Source organism: Oncorhynchus mykiss, chromosome 19, assembly GCF_013265735.2.
Source record: "Oncorhynchus mykiss isolate Arlee chromosome 19, USDA_OmykA_1.1, whole genome shotgun sequence".
Classification (NCBI taxonomy): Eukaryota; Metazoa; Chordata; class Actinopteri; order Salmoniformes; family Salmonidae; genus Oncorhynchus; species Oncorhynchus mykiss.
The window spans coordinates 14842632-14863192 of record NC_048583.1 but is presented as its reverse complement, the minus strand read 5'-3'; the positions used below and the strand labels follow the sequence as shown (position 1 = coordinate 14863192).

The 20561-nt window shown below is 45.9% G+C and overlaps 1 protein-coding gene across 10 annotated transcripts in view; it reads right to left on the bottom strand.

Annotated features, from left to right (window-relative positions):
• Positions 1-12649: 12649 nt before the first annotated feature.
• Positions 12650-20561, bottom strand: part of LOC110498654 (teneurin-3) — a 426574-nt gene continuing 418662 nt past the window's right edge. For all 10 annotated transcript variants that reach the window (XM_036954326.1, XM_036954328.1, XM_036954327.1 and 7 more), the window contains 7 exons: positions 17961-18186; positions 17396-17724; positions 16765-17273; positions 16226-16505; positions 15819-16086; positions 15112-15242; positions 12650-13858 (listed from right to left, as the gene is read on the bottom strand). In XM_036954326.1, coding sequence (XP_036810221.1) covers positions 13103-13858; positions 15112-15242; positions 15819-16086; positions 16226-16505; positions 16765-17273; positions 17396-17724; positions 17961-18186 — 2499 coding nt within the window. In that variant the 3' untranslated portion in view covers positions 12650-13102. The remainder of the gene's footprint in view (positions 13859-15111; positions 15243-15818; positions 16087-16225; positions 16506-16764; positions 17274-17395; positions 17725-17960; positions 18187-20561) is intronic.

Below are 20561 nucleotides of genomic sequence, written 5' to 3'. Positions count from 1 at the left end.
TGCCACCACCATGTTTGACAGTGGGGATGGTGTGTTCAGCTGTGTTGCTTTTATGCCAAACATAACGTTTTGCATTGTTGCCAAAAAGTTCCATTTTGGTTTCATCTGACCAGAGCACCTTCTTCCACATGTTTGGTGTGTCTCCCAGGTGGCTTGTGGCAAACTTTAAACAACAATTTTATGGATATCTTTAAGAAATGGCTTTCTTCTTGACACTCTTCCATAAAGGCCAGATTCTGATTGTTGTCCTATGGACAGAGTCTCCCACCTCAGCTGTAGATCTCTGCAGTTCATCCAGAGTGATCATGGGCCTCTTGGCTGCATCTCTGATCAGTCTTCTCCTTGTATGAGCTGAAAGTTTAGAGGGATGGCCAGGTCTTGGTAGATTTGCAGTGGTCTGATACTCCTTCCATTTCAATATTATCGCTTGCACAGTGCTCCTTGGGATGTTTAAAGCTTGGGAAATATTTTTGTATCCAAAGCCGTCTTTAAACTTCTTCACAACAGTATCTTGGACCTGCCTGGTGTGTTCCTTGTTCTTCATGATGCTCTCTGCGCTTTTAACGGACCTCTGAGACTATCACAGTGCAGGTGCATTTATACGGAGACTTGATTACACACAGGTGGATTGTATTTATCATCATTAGTCATTTAGGTCAACATTGGATCATTCAGAGATCCTCACTGAACTTCTGGAGAGAGTTTGCTGCACTGAAAGTAAAGGGGCTGAATAATTTTGCACGCCCAATTTTTCAGTTTTGGATTTGTTAAAAAAGTTTGAAATATCCAATAAATGTCGTTCCACTTCATGATTGTGTCCCACTTGTTGTTAATTCTTCACAAAAAAATACAGTTTTATATTTTTTGTTTGAAGCCTGAAATGTGGCAAAAGGTCGCAAAGTTCAAGGGGGCCAAATACTTTCGCAAGGCACTGTATAAGAAGAAACAGTCGTGGTTTTTGAACATAAATTAAAACAAATTGCCTAAAGAGAACAGTGACATTTAATCAATTACAGCTCAGAGGTGTATCAGACATGCCTGTTTCCGGCTCTTCCTCTTCTCCGCTACAGGACGGTTGTGATTTAGAAAATGCCACAGACAGTCCACAACCACGATTAAACCCAACCAGGTCCTGTGTGTGTGTGTGTGTGTGTGTGTGTGTGTGTGTGTGTGTGTGTGTGTGTGTGTGTGTGTGTGTGTGTGTGTGTGTGTGTGTGTGTGTGTGTGTGTGCGTGAAGCAGAGCCACATAAAAGTGACACAACGTGACACTTGTAAAATTGAATTATGGAGATCAAACAAAACGCCTCGCTAGCAGTCTGACAGTCTAAATAAAGCAGAAGGAGAGATTTGGGCCTAATGTTTTCCGTTGTGCTGTGTGTGTTTGCATGTACTCCTATCTTTGTGAGGGAATGTGTGTGTGTACACACACAGCAGGACTATTAACCTCAAGTCCTCAAGAGCTATAATGTGTCTGTACCTGTGTTTCTCCATGCAGTGTAGATACGGTGAGTATCCTCATACATACATATGCTGATTTGTGTTTTACATAATCTCGCTAAGTGTCAATACTAGCGTGTGTCTGAATACCTCTTAAACTGAATATTCTAATCTAGCGTGTATGTGTGTTTGTGCTAGCTTGTGTCTATCTCACATCCTAGTGTGTGTGTGTGTGTGTGTGTGTGTGTGTGTGTGTGTGTGTGTGTGTGTGTGTGTGTGTGTGTGTGTGTGTGTGTGTGTGTGTCAGGTCTGTTTCTATTGACTCAGTGTACCTGGCTGGGCTCCAGTCAGTCCCCTTGAGCTGGAATAAACAGTTGTGACTGCGTTATGCTAATCTGTTTTCTTTTCTCTCCTCTCTCTCATTCCACCCCTCCCTCCATCTCTCCTTCACCTTCTCCATCCCTGTCTCTCTCATATTTTATTTCTGTCTGTGACTCTCTACCTCCCTCCTTCTCCCATTCATTCCCTCCCTCCCTCTCCCTCCCCAGACGATGCCAGCCAAGTCCCTTTCTTTCTTTCTTTTCCTCTCTTTCACTCTGTCACACTACTTCCTATGCAGATACAGATTGATCGTCTGTTTCCTCCGGTCGTCAACGCGCTGTGCTGTCTCAAAGAACCAATGGAATAACCCCTAAAGTGCAAACCCTGCACATCTTGTGTTCGTGATAAGCTCAATCAAACGGGCGGAAACTATTTGAAAGGAAACAGAGAACAAATAGCACTTGAACCTGGCTGATATGAAGCCTTGAGGCTCCACGCTCAGCCACAAGAGAAAGTATGTCGTACATGTCGTCAATACAATATAGCTCTTCTGTCAGACACACGCGCATATATGTATGCACGCGCACACAAGTAAACCAGGTGAGAGGGGAACATAACATCCAACCCGTCCAACGTCTCTAAGCGTCTAACACACACAATAACATGTGGGTTTGGTTCATGCTTCACAGCCGGCTAACAAATGACAAGATAGAAGGATGTAGTTTCACAAGACGGCCGGGGGATGCGTCCCAAATGGCACCCTATTCCCTTAATTGTGCACTGCTTTAGACCAGAAGCCATGGATTACAGGCAACATTCGCACTGAGCTAAAGGGTAGAGCTGCCGCTTTCAAGGTGCGGGAGTCTTATAAGCTCATAAGAAATCCTGCTATGCCCTCCGGCGAACCATCAAACAGGCAAAGTGCCAATACAGGGCTACGATTGAATCGTACTACACCGGCTCCGATGCTCATCTTATGTGGCAGGGCTTGCAAACTATTACGGACTACAAAGGGACGCACAGCCACGAGCTGCCCAGTGACACGAGCCTACCAGACGAGCTAAATCACTTTTATGCTTGCTTCGAGGCAAGCAACACCAAGGCATATATGAGAGCATCAGTTGTTCCGGACGACTGTGTGATCACGCTCTCTGTAGCCGACGTGAGTAAGACCTTTAAACAGGTCAACATTCACAAGGCTGCGGGGCCAGATGGATTACCAGAACGTGTACTCTGAGCATGTGCTAACCAACTGGCAGGTGTCTTCCCTGACATTTTCAACATGTCCCTGATTGAGTCTGTAATACCAACATGTTTCAAGCAGACCACCATAGTCCCTGAGCCCAAGAACACTAAGGCAACCTGCCTAAATGACTACAGACCCGTAGCGCTCACGTCCGTAGCCATGAAGTGCTTTGAAAGGCTGGTCATGGTTCACATCAACACCATTATCCCAGAAACCCTAGACCCACTCCAATTTGCATACCGCCCAAACAGATTCACAGATGATGCATTCTCTATTGCACTCCACACTGTCCTTTCCTACCTGGACAAAAGGAACACCTACGTGATAATGCTATTCAATGACTACAGCTCAGCATTCAACACCATAGTACCGTCAAAGCTCATCACTAAGCTAAGGAACCTGGGACCCTCTGCAACTGGATCCTGGACTTCCTGACGGGCCGCCCCCTGGTGGTGAGGGTAGGTAGCAACATATCTGCCACACTGATCCTCAAAACTGGAGCCCCTCAGGGGTGCGTGCTCAGTCCCCTCCTGTACTCCCTGTTCACCCACGACTGTGTGGCCAGGTACGACTCCAATACCATCATTAAGTTTGCAGACGACACAACAGTGATAGGCCTGATCACCGACAACGACGAGACAGCCTATAGGGAGGAGGTCAGAGACCTGGCCGTGTGGTGCCAGGACAACAACCTCTCCCTCAACATAACCAAGACTAAGAAGATGATTGTGGACTACAGGAAAAGGAGGACCGAGCATGCCCCCATTCTCATCGACGGTGCTGTAGTGGAGCAGGTTGAGAGCTTCAAGTTCCTTGGTGTCCACATCAACAACAAACTAGAATGGTCCAAACACACCAAGACAGTCGTAAAGAGGGCACAACAAATCCTATTCCCCCTCAGGAAACTAAAAATATTTGGCATGGGTCCTCAGATCCTCAAAAGGCTCTACAGCTGCAACATCGAGAGCATTCTGACTGGTTGCATCACTGCCTGGTAAGGCAACTGCTCGGGCCTCCGACCACAAGGCACTACAGAGCGTAGTGCGTACGGCCCAGTACATCACCGGGGCTAAGCTGCCTGCCATCCAGGACTTCTACACCAGGCGGTGTCAGAGGAAGGCCCTAAAAATTGTCAAAGACCCCAGGCACCCCAGTCATAGACTGTTCTCTCTACTACCGCATGGCAAGCGGTACCTCAGCGCCAAGTCTAGGACAAAAAGGCTTCTCAACAGCTTTTACCCCCAAGCCATAAGACTCCTGAACAGGTAATCAAATGGCTACCCGGACAATTTGCATTGTGCACCCCCCAACCCCTCTTTTACACTGCTGCTACTCTCTGTTTATCATATATGCATAGTCACTTTAACTATACATTCATGTACATACCATTTCAATTAGCCCTACTAACCGGTGCCCCTGCACATTGGCTACCCGGACTATCTGCATTGTGTCCCGCCACCCACCACCTGCCAACTCCTCTTTTACACTACTGCTATCATTTATCATATATGCATAGTCACTTTAACCATACCTACATGTACATACTACCTCAATTAGCCCGACTAACGTCGACCTTGGAGTTGGGTTTGTTTCCTCCCAGTAGTACCTATTATATTCTCTACAGCACTGAGAGACTACAACAGAGGGACAGTATGTGTGAGTATGTGTGTGTGTGTGTGTGTGTGTGTGTGTGTGGTGTGTGCATGAGAAAGCAAGTGTGTGTGTGACTACAACACCAGTGGCCTGTACTGCACCACTGTATATCTCTAGCACAGTACAACCGGTTGCTTCACGGTGGTCAGGGGACGCCGTTCGGTCGGCGCCTCTGCTTTCATCTTTTGAAAACAAAGTCACCAGAGCGTCTGCGCGACGTAAAAACACCAGTGAAACCAGAGGCCGTGCTAGTGATGTGGGCTGGAGCCTCCTGGGGCTGAGCCTGCAGCCTAAGTGGCATCCTATTTAGTGCATTACTTTAGACCAGGACCTATAGGGCTCTGGTCAAAAGTAGTACACTATATAGGCCCTTTTTATTTTAGGGAATAGGGTGCCATTTGGGACCGTTTCAGACGTGAGCTAAGAGGTCGTTGGCTGCGGTTCTCTCACAGACAGACTTTGTCAGAGCTTTTAGCATACGAATGATAGGTTGAGAAATGTAAGAAAAACCTCATCTACACAAAAAATCCTTAGTTACCGGCTGAGTTACCGGCTGAGTTACCGGCTGAGTTACCGGCTGAGTTACCGGCTGAGTTACCGGCTGAGTTACAGGCTGAGTTACCGGCTGAGTTACCGGCTGAGTTACCGGCTGAGTTACCGGCTGAGTTACAGGCTGAGTTACCGGCTGAGTTACAGGCTGAGTTACAGGCTGAGTTACCGGCTGAGTTACAGGCTGAGTTACCGGCTGAGTTACCGGCTGAGTTACCGGCTGAGTTACCGGCTGAGTTACCGGCTGAGTTACAGGCTGAGTTACAGGCTGAGTTACAGGCTGAGTTACAGGCTGAGTTACCGGTTACCGGCTGAGTTACCGGCTGAGTTACCGGCTGAGTTACCGGCTGAGTTACAGGCTGAGTTACAGGCTGAGTTACAGGCTGAGTTACCGGCTGAGTTACCGGCTGAGTTACCGGCTGAGTTACCGGCTGAGTTACCGGCTGAGTTACAGGCTGAGTTACCGGCTGAGTTACCGGCTGAGTTACAGGCTGAGTTACAGGCTGAGTTACAGGCTGAGTTACCGGCTGAGTTACCGGCTTAGTTACCGGCTGAGTTACCGGCTGAGTTACCGGCTGAGTTACCGGCTGAGTTACAGGCTGAGTTACCGGCTGAGTTACCGGCTGAGTTACAGGCTGAGTTACAGGCTAGTGTTTATCTTTCATCTACTACAATGTTCACTCTCTTGCCTGGTATGGTTGTCTTCCAGCTCTGTATTCTTGAGGTCCCAAGGCATTTTAGCCCTCCAAAAACCATCAGGCCTACGTAGTCCTTCACAAAAAGTCCTTAGTTACGGTTTTATAGGTGTCAAGGGTTCCTATAGTGCGTTTGCTTGCTTGTTCATAAGGTTTCCTATTTCCTATATTGTCCAGCTTTCTCTTCCTCTTTTTGAGGTCCCAAGGCATACTGTACACTCTTAGGAAAGAAAAGATGCTATCTAGAACCTAAAATGGTTTTTCAGCAGTCCCCATAGGAAAACCATTTTTTGTTCCAGGTAGAACCCTTTTGGGTTCCATGTAGAACCATTTCCACAGAGGGTTCTACATGGAACACAAAAGGGTTCTACCTGAAACAAAAAATGGTTTTCCTATGGGGACAGCCGAATAACCTTTTTTTCTAAAAGTGTATGATTGATCCAAGGCATCTTCACCTATCAGGGCAACACAGCTCAGGATCCCGTTCAGTAGCCAGACGTTGTCGAACGTTGCAGATAGATAGACAACAAATAGAGCCCTCGGGATTCCTTTCATTCTACATGTCAGAGAGGCATATTTGCTCAACATAGCGTTTTTCTACCTGAACGTTTCAAAACGCTCCGTCCTGCTGAACGCATCCTAGCTTCAACACACGGAAAAAGTTTGTGTTTATTGGCACATTGAACAATATCGCACGCTGTAGTTTAACATCTCAGTGGATAGTGCTAAAACTGCTACGTCCAATCCGAGTTCCGCCATCTTTATGCACGTTCGCCAGTAAGAGCTGTGTCTCAGTGGTACCACCAACACTAGAAAGACATTATGTGCAACCAACAGTAGATTATATAACACCTATGAACATATACACGCAGTGGTCAGTTTTAGGTACACCATCCCGTTCTTGAAAATGTTTCGCTCCTCCAAACAGAGTCATGTGGCCGTGGCTTTATACAAGGCAGGCACGCAGGTTCCAGTATCTCAGAAACGCCCGGCCTCCTGGGCTCTTCACGCACTACAGTGTTTATGGTTTACCGAGAACGGTGCGACAAACAAAAATCATCCAGTCAGCAGCAGTCCTGTGGGCGAAAACTGCTTGTTGATGAGAGGTTGAAGGAGAATGGCACGAATAGTGCAAGCGAACAGGCGGGCCACAAACAGGCAAATACTGTAATGGCGCAGTACAACAGTGGTGGGCAGAACGGAATCTCAGAACGCACAACTCGTCGGTCCTTGTCACGGATGGGCTACTGCAGCGACCAGACCGGGCTCCACTCAGATCAGCTAAAAACAAGAAGAAAACGCTGCTTTTGCGGGCACGCGGTCACCAACCCTGCACAAAAGAGGAGTGGAAATACATGACCTGGTCCGACAAATCCCTGTTCCTGTTGTGTCATGCTGATGGCATGATGGAGTCAGGATTTGGCCTTATCCTGCCTGGTGTCAATGGTGTGGGAAAGATTCTCCTGGCACACGTTAGGTCCCTTGATACAAATTGAACAATGTTTGAATGACACACCTTGAAGAATCCACGCCCCGAAGAATTCAGGCTGTTCTGAAGGCAAAAGGGGTTACTATGTGGGTGTACCTAATAAACTGTATGTATATTCCATGTTCTCAGTGAGTATGTTAAAATAGAACACACACAGTGTATCCCAAGCCTTCATAATGTAACCAATGAACAGGTCAGATACACTCGGCTTTGTCATTTCTATGGCCATTCCTTTATGTGTTATGTCTACGCTATCATACACTAATTCTTTTTTTTTAAAGCATCTTTCAAAGAGATATAACAATCAAGCAGGGGAGGGATTTCTATCTTCCTACAATAAATACATTAAAACAAAGGTGGATGGATTGATCCGGTCGGCCCATCACGTTCGGTAATAGGGATGGCGATGATGGAGCAAGCATTTGCATCTGTTGAATTCAAATGGACTTCACAGTGGATCTACTAGCAGGTACTATAAGCAAACATGGGGATTAGAGTGGGATAGGTGTGTGTGTGTGTGTGTGTGTGTGTGTGTGTGTGTGTGTGTGTGTGTGTGTGTGTGTGTGTGTGTGTGTGTGTGTGCATGACACAGACTGTGTGTGTGTGTGTGTGTGTGTGTGTGTGTGTGTGTGTGTGTGTGTGTGTGTGTGTGCATGACACGGACTGTGTGTGTGTGTGTGTGTGTGTGTGTGTGTGTGTGTGTGTGTGTGTGTGTGTGTGTGTGTGTGTGTGTGTGTGTGTGTCGATCCAGTACGTTGAGAGTAAATAAAGAGCAGTTCAAGCCGAGCTTCAGAAACCTTTACAGTATGACATGTTTATTGTTATCATGATTGATCTCTGTTGGATCTTTAACATCTGGGAGATAAAAGGGATTGCATCCCCGGAAATGACCTTTCGGAGCTTACATTAAAATTGCACTTTAATTGCACTCTAAAACAGCAATGTTTGTTTATATAAAAACAATATCATTATGATGAAACTTTCGCGGAGGATGCTGATTGAAAAAAAAAAAAAGAAAAAATTGAACAAATCTCTAAATAAATAAAAAAGATATGTTGTAACTTCTTTACAAAGAGAGGACTGACTGACACGTTACAATTAAGATCACTTTTCGCCCGTCTGTTTCATTTTCAGAGAAAGAAAATAAATGACAAAATACATAGAAAAATCTTTATCAAATTCCCTCAATCTCCAAACCCAAAAACATCAGCTAACCTGTGACTCTGGACAACAGGGTCTTAACAAAAATAAAAATACATTTTCTTTGCTCAAATTTCCAGCTAACACACAACCACCACACAACGTTGTCTCAACGTTGCAGTGTTTGCTGTCCCTTCAGCTCTGTAAACTGTGTGACATCGCTAAACAGACGTGTGTTTTTTGTGATAGGGTGAGAGAGGTGGCTGTGGTGGTGCTAGTGGTGACATCACTATAGACATCATTCTCCTTCTTCATCACTTCTAAAAACAAAATGGCGGCAATATAATATTTAGAACGATGCTGGTGCACGACGCTGGCGCACGACTCAGCGTTACGGTCAGCAGTGGTCCCAATCCCATGAGCCTCTCCTTCTAAAGTCAGGAAGTTCTTTGAGAAAGGAAATTCCTCTACCTAATCACCGTCTTCAGACAAAGCGGAAGGTAGGTATGATGCTTTTAGAGACACTGATCTGAGGCCAGTTTTGTGTTTTACCCCCTCCCCTAATGGTTAAGTAGGATTGGAGTTGGAGGCTGATCCTAGATCTGTGCCTAAGGGGAAGCTTCTACCTAGAGGACAGACATAAAAGTCTATGGCCTGGCATCAACCAGCACTTTAAGGTTATTATATGGACTAGGCATTAAGCAATAACGCTGTTACATTGTAGTGCAATATAATACAGAAGCATTTAACCATGTAGATATGTAAATGTCTGTTCTAACATGGATGGGAAACAATGACTGACGGACGGACGGGCGTTTTACTTTGTAAGCATGCAAACAATACCCAGAACACACTGCTTCCTGCATGTTTGTGGGATGACCCCTTTTTCAACCCCGAAACACCAGATGCTCCCCTCCTTCTAGCACGTGTGTCCGCTCCAATAGGAGGTGTCTAACACATTGTTAGACTGCAACATTCGACTGAGTAAAACAGAACAGCACTGAAAGTGTATGTTTGTCTAATTTTGGGGGAAGTGTTATTTTTGAGAGATCAGCCAAGTCAAAAGGAAAACTCAGTATGTTGAGTCCTGATCTTAAGCCACTGTATGTGGCTGGGCTACTGCACTTTCGGCTGACGATGGGGGAGAGGGGGGCATCATAGTAGCAATGTGATACAGCAGGGGTAGGATCAACTAGGATTCCCCCTGCAGAATAAATGGCACATGGTACAGACCAAGACCAACCAATAACACCAGAGAAAAACTGACAACAACGTAGTAAAACCAACACGCAAACAACCTGGGAGTATAAGTCCTTCCACCTTCTGTCCACCTTGTCACACACATGAATAGAAAAATAAGCTCGGCAATACAATTCAATGATTGATATATATATATATATATATATATTGAAAAAAATCACAAAGCAAAAAACAATACTTTCTCATTCGTCGTTTTTTTTTTTTTTTACAATCTGTTTACAAAAGAAACAGATTTGAACTACTGTATGAGGCGGTCACATTGACTGAAAAAGCAACATGGAAAAAATTTGAGAAAGGGTGTTGTAATCTTCTGTTTGGGTGGCAGGTTGACGCTTATTTTCACAAGTCTTGTCCTAGAGGCACAACAGAGCGCTTTCCCCTTAGGGCCAGCTGGAAAGTCAAAGTTGGCTATATTGGAAAAATCCACGAAAACTAAAATTTGCTTTTTGGTCTTAATTCAAGGATAGGATTAGGCATTAGGGTTAGTAGTATGGTTAAGGTTAGTGTTAATGTTATGACTTCATGGCTGAGCCAGCTAGTGACCACTCTGCAGAGCTGCCTCCAGAACAACATTCATGACGAAAAACGCTAATCTGCGTTTGGGTATGGCTCCTGGGGATGTAGAGGTCGTGTGACTGGCTAAGTTTCCTCAAGTGTGGTTCAGATCATCACAACAACTCAAATCTTTGAAATGGTCATAGTTTGGTGTTAAAAAAACTTTTCTTTCTCTTTCTGTGGGTGAATATGTGTGTTATCCCCCTCAGGCAGAGAGATGAATAGGGAGTAGGGAGAGTTAGTTCATAGTGCTGATGTCATCTTCATCGCCCTGGCAACCCCTTTACACTACACTCACTAGCCATTTAGGCTATGTCGGAAAAATTACCCAGAGTGCACATAGAGCCGTTTCTAGGCTTTTCCCAGGTTTATTCGCTCTATCTTTTCCCCTCCGGAAGTCGAGCTAAACTCTGCCCCTTTGCTCTATCTAATGAACCGTTTGATGTGATTGTGTGTGTAATATCTTGCTTTCAAGCCATGTTTAGCATAAAAAGTGAAGTTGGAGGAATACATTTAGGAGCATGTTAAATGGTCCCTTGGATTATGGTGGTGTTGTCTCTGTTCAAGTCAAGAGGCTCGTATTTGGTTCTGTTCAGTTCTCACTGCTGCAGCCCTATCTGTGCTCTCTGTGCTGGTACAAGGAACATGAGTTCAGCTCTTCCTAACGTAGGTCGAGAAAGAGCAAAGAGCTATAGTGGTTCGGACTGGAAAATTCTGGAAACGATCCCAAAATGACCAGGTTTTTCATAATTCTCAATTGGATGAATCTTCCAATAGGAATTTCTGGAAACCCTGGGAATTTTGGGAACTTTTTTGGAATTTTCCATCCTTAATAGTGATTATGAGAAGCCTTCACGTTTGAGCTGAGCAGAGATCTAAGAAACAGCCTGGATTTGTTATAGGAAAGGCAGAAATTATATTTAGGTAAGACAACCAAGGTGTTTTGTTTTCAAACCCTCTTGCTGAGAAGGGCAAGCGGCCCTTCCTTGTGTCCTACTCAAAAGGACTTAAGGTTGAAAGGCTATTTCCACAAGGTAGGATATACTACCGTACCGTACAGCCAAACTATTCTGCTGCCCTTGATAGTAGTAGTCTAGTATTTCCTAAGACATATGGTTGTCTGACTGACATCGACCATTCAACTGACACTTTTCGAATACAAAATACAAGTGCCAAAACAAAACGTGGTTCGTCTCAGATATCAGGGAATCTGATCAATGAAGGCAAGAAAATGTAAAACCCAAACCCGAATATTCTCAATGCAGAAATCAATAATACAGTAGGGTTGATTTTTTAAAATGTTATTTCAATAAGCATTACCATGAATTATAATAGGATAAAATATTGAAAACTTAATGAAGAGTATAAACAGTAACGCATGATGAAGGAAAAAAAAAATCTTCATATTTTTTACAATTTTATTTTTTATGTATAAACACTGTACATAAATTACTTTCTCTAAGAGGCTAATATTGATGTACGGATAAGTTTGGAATTTTTCATCTTAATAAAAAAAATCCATAAAGATACTGTCTCACGTTGTTTTTCAAAAGATTGGTTGGATATGATTCTTTCATTTCATTTCATTGATTAACTTCCTCCATACATACACACACACATTGTCTCCATTGTATACACACACACACACACACACACACACACACATTTCAGACAGACAGACAGACAGACAGAGACAGACAGACAGAGACAGACAGACAGACAGACAGACAGACAGACAGACAGACAGACAGACAGAGACAGACAGACAGACAGACAGACAGACAGACAGACAGACAGAGACAGACAGACAGACAGACAGACAGACAGACAGACAGACAGACAGACAGAGACAGACAGACAGACAGACAGACAGACAGACAGACAGACAGACAGACAGACAGACAGACAGAGACAGACAGACAGACAGACAGACAGACAGAGACAGACAGACAGACAGACAGACAGACAGACAGACAGACAGACAGACAGACAGACAGACAGACAGACAGACAGACAGACACGCACACAACCTCCCGATTCCCAAAACGTCCCACTTTGATCTAGTATTGGTAAAGAAGTCACTTGGTGGGAGCTGTTTTGTCCCTTTTGGAAAGAAAAGCAGAAGAACAAGCAAGTGGTTTCAACAAGTGGTTTTAACTGTCTAGTTACCACCATTGGAGACCCATGGTCCTACTGCGAACAACAACACTACCCTTTTCAGTACGCAAAGGTCAAAGGTCAGTCGTCAGGATGTAGAATCAGATTATAGACGTTGTCCTGTGTAAGAAACCAGAAGGCTTTTCTTCTATTAGTCCAGACGTGTTGTAGTGTTATGCGTATGTAAGCACATTTCTTATTTCTTTTTAAAATATTTTTTCCGAAAGCAAATTCAGGAAGTCTATTTAAAAAAAAAAAAAAACGTTTTTTTCTCCTTTCACAAACCGAGAGTTTTGACTTTTTTTTCTCTCTTTTCAAGAGAGTCCACAGTCCATTCAACGCTGTATAGCACATGGGACAAACATTTGCGTCAGTTGGAGCCGTTTTGTTTGATTTTCAGGCCCCACAGTGGTAGTATTAGGTATAGTTCAGTTTAAGATATTCTACATTTTACTGTTTGTTTCAGCTAGTCGGCGCTAAACACAGCACTAGCCTGGACCCTCCCCCTTTTTAGAGAAAAGGGGGGAGGCGAGGGAGGTTGGGGGGCAGGATTTGGAGGGGGTAGTCTCTTTGGCGGCCAGTGCCGAGGATTCTGTCTGTTACCTCTTCCCTATTTCGCTCTGCCTGAGGAACTGGATGTTGTTAGCGGAGTCTGCTAGCTCGGGGTACTGCTCTATGGAGAGGACGTAGTACCCGTCGTAGCCCAGAACCTTCCCTCCGCTCAGCAGCTGCCTCTTCTCCCCCTCCGTCCACAGCCTCACCCCCTCCTCCCCCTCCCTCACCCGTTGTTGCTCCCTGGACCAGGCACTCGACAACGCCTTCTGCCTGGCCTGCTCCAGCACACGCGCCTTCTCCTCGTCCAGAGTCATGCCGTAGCGCACGTGGAGCGCTAGAGCGCCGTACTGCAGCTCCACGTCGGCGAAGCGCCGAGTTCTGCCGTTCACCACGGTGGTGGACTGGGACACAGTCACGTTGACTCCGTTCTCCAGCGACTTCCTCCCGCTTGTCAGCCTCAGCGCTCCCAGGTCGCTCTCCGGGAGGCTGGTCTTGATGAAGTAGTGCGTGTCGCGTCCCTCCACCGTGAAGTGCAGGTCCTCCAGGTAGAACGCATTGTTGAGGACGGCGGCGACCTTGATGCAGTCCTCGTTGGCGATGTTCAGAGCGTTGGTGACCACACGGCCCTGCGTCACCGCCAACATGACACCCTTACCGATCAGAGACTTGGCGGTGGCGAACCACAGCCAGGGTTTCTCCCGGTTGGAGCGCCGGCGGCTCAGCTGGATCTCCGGCATCCTCTCGAAGGACAGGAAAGCCTTGGCTTGCCGGGTCACTTCCTGTTGCACCCCCGAGATGGACTGATGGGAGGAGTCCGAGAAGGGGGAGAAGAGAGGGAGGAGAGAGAGGAGAGAAAAGTTACACAGATATCAAATCCAAACTCTCTCTCCTTGTCATGGACAGATATAACTGAAACCTTTATGGGGTTGCTCTAGCCTCAGTATGTAAAGCCTGTTGTGTTTCTTTACCCACTGGAGACACTGTGGTTAAATCCACGTTGTTTCCATGCCATTTCAATGAAATTACGTTGAATCAACGTAGAATAGATGTTGTAATTGATGTCTGTGACCGGTGGGCGGCTATTCCTCTAGTACTGTGTTATCTCAATATATATATATATATATATATTCTCCAAAAAACGAGGGACAATATGAAACCAAATCCCAGATTGACATGGTGAAGAAGTGTCCCAGCTTCAGTCATTCAAAGGTTCCCTTTCTTCTAGAAATGTTCTATTTATATGGAGACAAAACACGGAATATTGTTTTAGGAAGAAAAGGATCACAGGGAGAACTTTGTTTGTTTGTCATGAGAAAAACCCCAACTGCAACGACAACAAAAAAGTTGTTTTCTAGATCAATGCTTATTTTTTTATATATTTTTTTAAAGAAATATGGGATTGTTGGGTTTGTGAGGAGCAACAGAACAGCTTGTTAATTTCACACAGAGAGAAGAAGAAGAAGCGACAGTCATGGCAACGTAGTTAAACCAATAAGGGACTCATTTGCACTTCAAATACGTGTGTAGAATGACTTTATTTAAAGACAAACCGGAGGATGATTCAGCTGCGGTATAATTGGTGTGTGTGTTTGTGTGTGTGTGATTTCTCTGTACTTTGTAGCCGTGGGTGAACTGTGGACCCCCCCTGAAAGTTGTTTGTCTCTTCTTCACTGGCGGTGCATCATAACAAGCTAAATCAACACGGTGGGTTGGTTGGTCTTCCAGCCAGCTGTGCTGTGAGATTGTGGTCGTAGTTTCAGTTCCTCAGTACAACCAAAGTATGGAAATGAGAGTGGAGATAGCTAGCTAAGGTTAATAAACCGCAGAGAGAGGTGGAGGGATATGACAGTATAGATAGGGTAAATAAACTAGACTAGAGGGAGGGAGGCGGAGGGATACGTCATACCGGAAGGTTGTAATAAACCAGAATGAGGCGGAAGGATATGACAGTGGAGATAGAGGGTAAATTAACCCCAGAGGCAGATAGTACGATAGTGGCAATAGAGAGTAAATAAGCGGAAGGGAGGGAGGAAGGCGGAGGGATACTACATACCGGTAGGTCGTCCCAGAGCTGGCTCTTCTTCATCTCCAGGGATGGCTGTGTGAGGTCGAACTTGGGGATGGGGAACCCGGGGATGGCGTTGTGAAGGTGGAACCCAAACGTCACCAGCCAGATATTAACATCTGTAACCATGGGAAAGTGAATTACATTGTGACCATGAGAGAATAGACCACTGAGGGAAATGATGTCCCAATGTTTCAGATTAGGATAGGACAAACGGGATTGTCCCGAGGGGAAAATAGTCATTTCGAGTCATACCTTTCATGTTTAGCCAGAACTATAATCATGTGGAAAGGGTAACTGCTGAAAACAATAGCAATATCATGGTGATGCATAGCAATGAGATAATATGCCACCGCTAGACAATTACTAAAGTTCACAGCCATAAAATATTCATACTAATAGTCTATTCACAACAGACTGTTTATCTATGGTCATCATGCAATGACAACGTGTCCCTGCTGTATTGCCATAACAGGCCGTACCGTTCTACAGAGCAAGGTACCAGACATATATAATTGTATCTGCTTACCTAAGCTATGGGGAGTAAATCAGAGTGCATTAAAGGTCGCATCACAGTCCCTTATCTGTGATGTACTCCATTTGTGACATACTCGTCCTCCTATAAACCATCAGGAAGGTTCATGTCTTACATAAAGCTACAAGCAGTCAACTAGAGTGAATTCACCGTCTCCCACCTGTGACGTACTCCTTGACCCCGTGAACTTTGCTGACAGGGTTGTTGTTCCGGAACATGTACAGGTTGAACGGCGCCGGGTCTTTCCCGACTCTCGTCCACGTCCCGATGTCTGGGGTGGTCCAGCGCCCTGCCGGGATGTCATAGTCCCGGTCCCCGAAATGCAGCAGGCGCGTCAAGGGATCGTAGAGACCCCCGTGGAAGCCGATCACCAGGACAAAGTCGGGGTTGGAGTCGAAGTAGACCTCGCCGTAGGCCGTGTACTGCACCTAAAATACATTGCATAACTATCACCTGGCTGGATAGGTAGATTTAGACTAGCTTTTATTGGACATAAAGTCCAACTAACAACACATAGAGGATCGGGGACTTGTACATGAGGCCTTTCCAACTGGTCTGAAACCTTACCTGCTTCAGAAGAAGCCCATTACTACTGAACACTGCTAGAGGGGTTCCGGTGTTGTCACAGGCGATATAGAACTCCTCTCCGCTACTGATCTCCATGGCGAAGAGGTGTCCCTGCAGGTCGTAGTAGAGAGACGTGATCTCTGAGCTGCTGTGGTTGTAGACGTGAGTGATCCTGGTCGGGTAGTTCAGGTCTGCATAGAAGAACTGCAGGTGCTGGCCCAGGCTGGTTCTGGAGGCCACACGGCGGCCCAACCCGTCGTAGCGGTACTGGATGGTCCAACTGTTGGGGGAAGGGAGGGATAGAAAGAGAGATTTTACAATTAGGAAACATTACAGAGTATTAATAGCAGTGAATTATTTGAAACAATTTACACATTTACAAGAATTATCATCAAACAACACAATACAAATGAAATACATATTCCCCCCCCCCCCCCCCCCCCCCCGCAAAAAAAACGTCAGTGGTCCAAGTTTGGGTGTGCGTTTACAGTGGGGTATGGATGGTACAGTCCGGTACGGTCACCAATCGTCCAACTAACCTGTTGCCTTTGCTGTAGACGCGTTCCAGAAGGCCCTTGGAGTTGTACTCAAAGATCTCAGCTCCTCTCTGTCTCAGGAACCCGTCATCGTCCAACCGGTACTGGACGTCCCCGAGCCGCGTGATGCGGTCTCGGAGGTCGTAGCGTAGCGGGGTGAGCCGGGCGCTGTTACCCGGGTTGAGCAGGTGGAGGTTGCCGTTCAGGTCGTAGTTGTAGCGCCACATCATCTTCTCGTTGAGGTAGACCGTCTGGAGCTGACCGTCCACGTCGTACTCGTAACCATACTTGGTCGTGTTGGCGAACGGTCCGATCTTGATCTCGCGTTTGGTCACCCGGCCCATGTTGTCATACTGGATGGTGATCCAGTACATGAGGGATCTGAAGATCTCGTACTGGATCTCCTTGATCCGCCCGTGGACGTCGAAGTGCTTGGTGTAGGTCATGACGGCCGTGGAGATGATCTGGTTGATATCGTAGTAGATCACGCCGAACTTTCCGAATTGTTCCACCTTTAAATCAAATTAAACTTTAATTAATTAAAGTACATTTAAATCACAAACACACTTTCAGTAAAATAATGAAATGTGAGAAAGGTTTTTTAAAGGTTTTAGACGTGATTGAAGAACCTCACCTTCCCGGAGATGTCGTCAAACTGGTAGAGGTCGATGGGCAGCGGCGTCTCGTTGATGACAGCCTGCATGCTGGTGACCCGGAAGCTGTTGTCGTAGGTATAATCAAACCGTGCGTTCACCATGCCGTCCTCACTGAACCGGAAGATCTGCCGGTCCACCAACGGTCCAATCTGCCGGTACCGGATGGAACAGATGAACCCTTCGCTCTGGAGGTTCACCGTCTTCAGCACACCGGCTGTCTCGTCGTAGGTGAAGCTAACCCTCGTAGAATCATACAAGATCTCCGCCATTTTGTTCTGTCGTCGGTACTTGTAGAGAATTCTACGACCTGTTGATATAGAAGTGGGCGGTTATTCTGTGTACAACACCAACATCAATTCCTAGCAATATTTGTTGAATGGCAATACAGTTTTAGGTTTTAAGTTTTCTTAAAGTTTCTGAAAATGTTCTCTTTTTTTTTTGTGATAATATATATCTTTTTTTAACTTGATGACAGACGAGACAAAATACATTAGACACACTCCACACATAACACAACCATAACAGCTCTGACAGTTGTCTGACCTGTCCCTAGGTGGGCCACTCTGAGGAGCTGTCCGTCTTCGCTGTAGTCGACGGTGACCGAGGCGTTGCTCTCCGGGGGGTTGTAAATGTTGCGATAGTAGCCCAGGGAGCGGATGGTCTGCATGGTGTGACGGGCCACCGAAGGCATGGTGACAGCAGACAGGCGGTCCAACAGGTCGTAGTCAAAGATGTACTGACGCTGGCTGTGGAGCAGGAGCACCATGGACTGGAGGGAGGAGGACGGAGGTGGAGGGAGGAGGACAGGGGAGGGAAAGGAGGATGGGAGGAAAGGAGGAGGGGCAGTGATGGGAGGAAAGGGAGAGAGAGGGAGAGAGAGAGAGAGAGAGAGAGAGAGAGGAACAATTAACGGCACAATTAATTAACTCTAATGTACATTACAAATTCAAATGGAGCGCTAAACCAGGTATTAACATTCCATTTCCTGAAAGATTTTCTCTCTTTTAATTGAGTTATCCTTGACCTCCCTCCTCCCCCCCCTCCTTGCGTCCCTCCCTACCTCTCAGTATCTAAACGCAGAACTCTGTTAAATGCACTCCACTGCATTAATTCTACAGTGTTCTGTAATTATTGGCCTTTGCTGGCACTCTTCTTTCTTCTCCTCCCTGTGTGTGTGTGTGTGTGTGTGTGTGTGTGTGTGTGTGTGTGTGTGTGTGTGTGTGTGTGTGTGTGTATGTGTGGAGTAGTGTAGGGTCTACCTACTAATCTAATAAAGGTAGGCACCAGCGGAAGTCACAATCACTTAGCCAAACAGCAGGTAATTAGCTACTTTGCATAGCGGCGGGGGGGAGAGTGGAAGTGGATGAGTACATCTGAAATGGCACCCTGTTCCCTATGTAGTGTAATACTTTTGACCGGGGCCCATGGGGCTGTGGCTAAAAGTACTGCACTACATAGGGAACAGGCTGCCATTTGGGACGCAGACGCTATGCTAGCTAGCGGACGGTTGGTCGTGATTTCAACAACAACATTTTTTTTTTACTGAAGACCGAGGCCCATAAGTAGGAAGTAGGAAGGTACGGCTCAGAATAGATGAGCAGAGAGCATCTTACTGAGTCAATAACAACAACAACATCACTCCAGTCCCTCCAGGATTCAGATATGCATCTCTGTCTGCCTCAGTGCCTTAATGTGTGTGTGTATTGTGTGTGTGTGTATGCACGGCGGATTGTTTGTGTCTCTCTCTCTGAAGAGGGAGTCTGCCTGGAGGATCCTTCACCTTGTCTGTCATACATGGACAGACATTAACACAAGCTCCCCAGGCACTGTGTTTGTGTCCCTGTGTATGTTTGTCTGTCTGTTTCTCTGTATGTGTGTGTGTGTGTCTATGTGTGTTTGTGAGTGTGTGGCTACTGTGGCAACATATGTTTAGCCGGGGATATTTCTCTTGCTGGTCACTCTACCAGAGCTCTTGGCTGGCAGGCAACCACTGGGTGGGTGGGTGGGCAGTGGGTGTGTTGTTGTGTGTGTTTGTGCAGGCAGGCAGACAACGACGACCGGGTGGGAGGGAGGGTGTTGGGGGAAACCATACATATTTCATGAGCGAACAGACAAAGGCACGCACACACTTTTCAGCCCTGTTCCAAACTAATACTGAACTGAAATATAAACAATTTCAAAGATTTTACAGAGTTACAGTTCATAAGGAAATCAGTCAATTGAAATAAAATCATTAAGCCCTAATCTATGGATTTCACATGCCTGGGAATACAGATGTGCATCTGTTGGTCACAGATACCTTAAAAACATAAACGTTTGGGCGTGGATCAGAGAACCAGTCAGTAACTGGTGTGACCACCCTTTGCCTCATGCAGCGCCACACATCTCCTTCACATAGAGTTGATCAGGCTGTTGATTGTGGCCTGTGGAATGTTGTCCCACTCCTCTTCAATGGCTGTGCGAAGTTGCTGGATAATGGCGGGAAGTTGAACACGCTGTTGTACACGTCGATCCAGAGCATCCCAAACATGCTCAATGGGTGACATGTCTGGTGAGTATACAGGCCATGGAAGAACTGGGACATTTTCAGCTTCCAGGAATTTTGCACAGTTCCTTGCATGAGGTGATGACCTCAGGATCTCATCACGGTATCTCTGTGCATTCAAATTGCCATTGATAAAATGAAATTGTATTCATTGTATCGAGTTTATGCCTGCCCAGGTAGCCTAGTGGTTAGAGAGTTGGACTAGTAACCGAAAGGTTGCAAGATTGAATCCCCGAGCTGACAAGGTAAAAATCTGTTGTTCTACCCCTGAACAAGGCAGTTAACCCACTGTTCCTAGACCGTCATTGTAAATAAGAATGTGTTCTTAACTGACTTGCCTAGTTAAATAAAGGTCAAATAAAATATATATATTTTTTAAAACCACTGCCACCATAGGCCACTCTGACATCAGCAAACCGATCGCCCATACACGTGTGGTCTGAGTTTGTGAGGCCGGTTGGACGTACTGCCAAATTCTCTAAAACGACGTTAGAGGAGGCTTATGGTGGAGAAATGAACATTCAATTCCCCGCTCCCTAAAAACTTAAGACGTCTGTGGCATTGCGTTGTGGGGCAACATTTCTGGTATCTTTTATTTC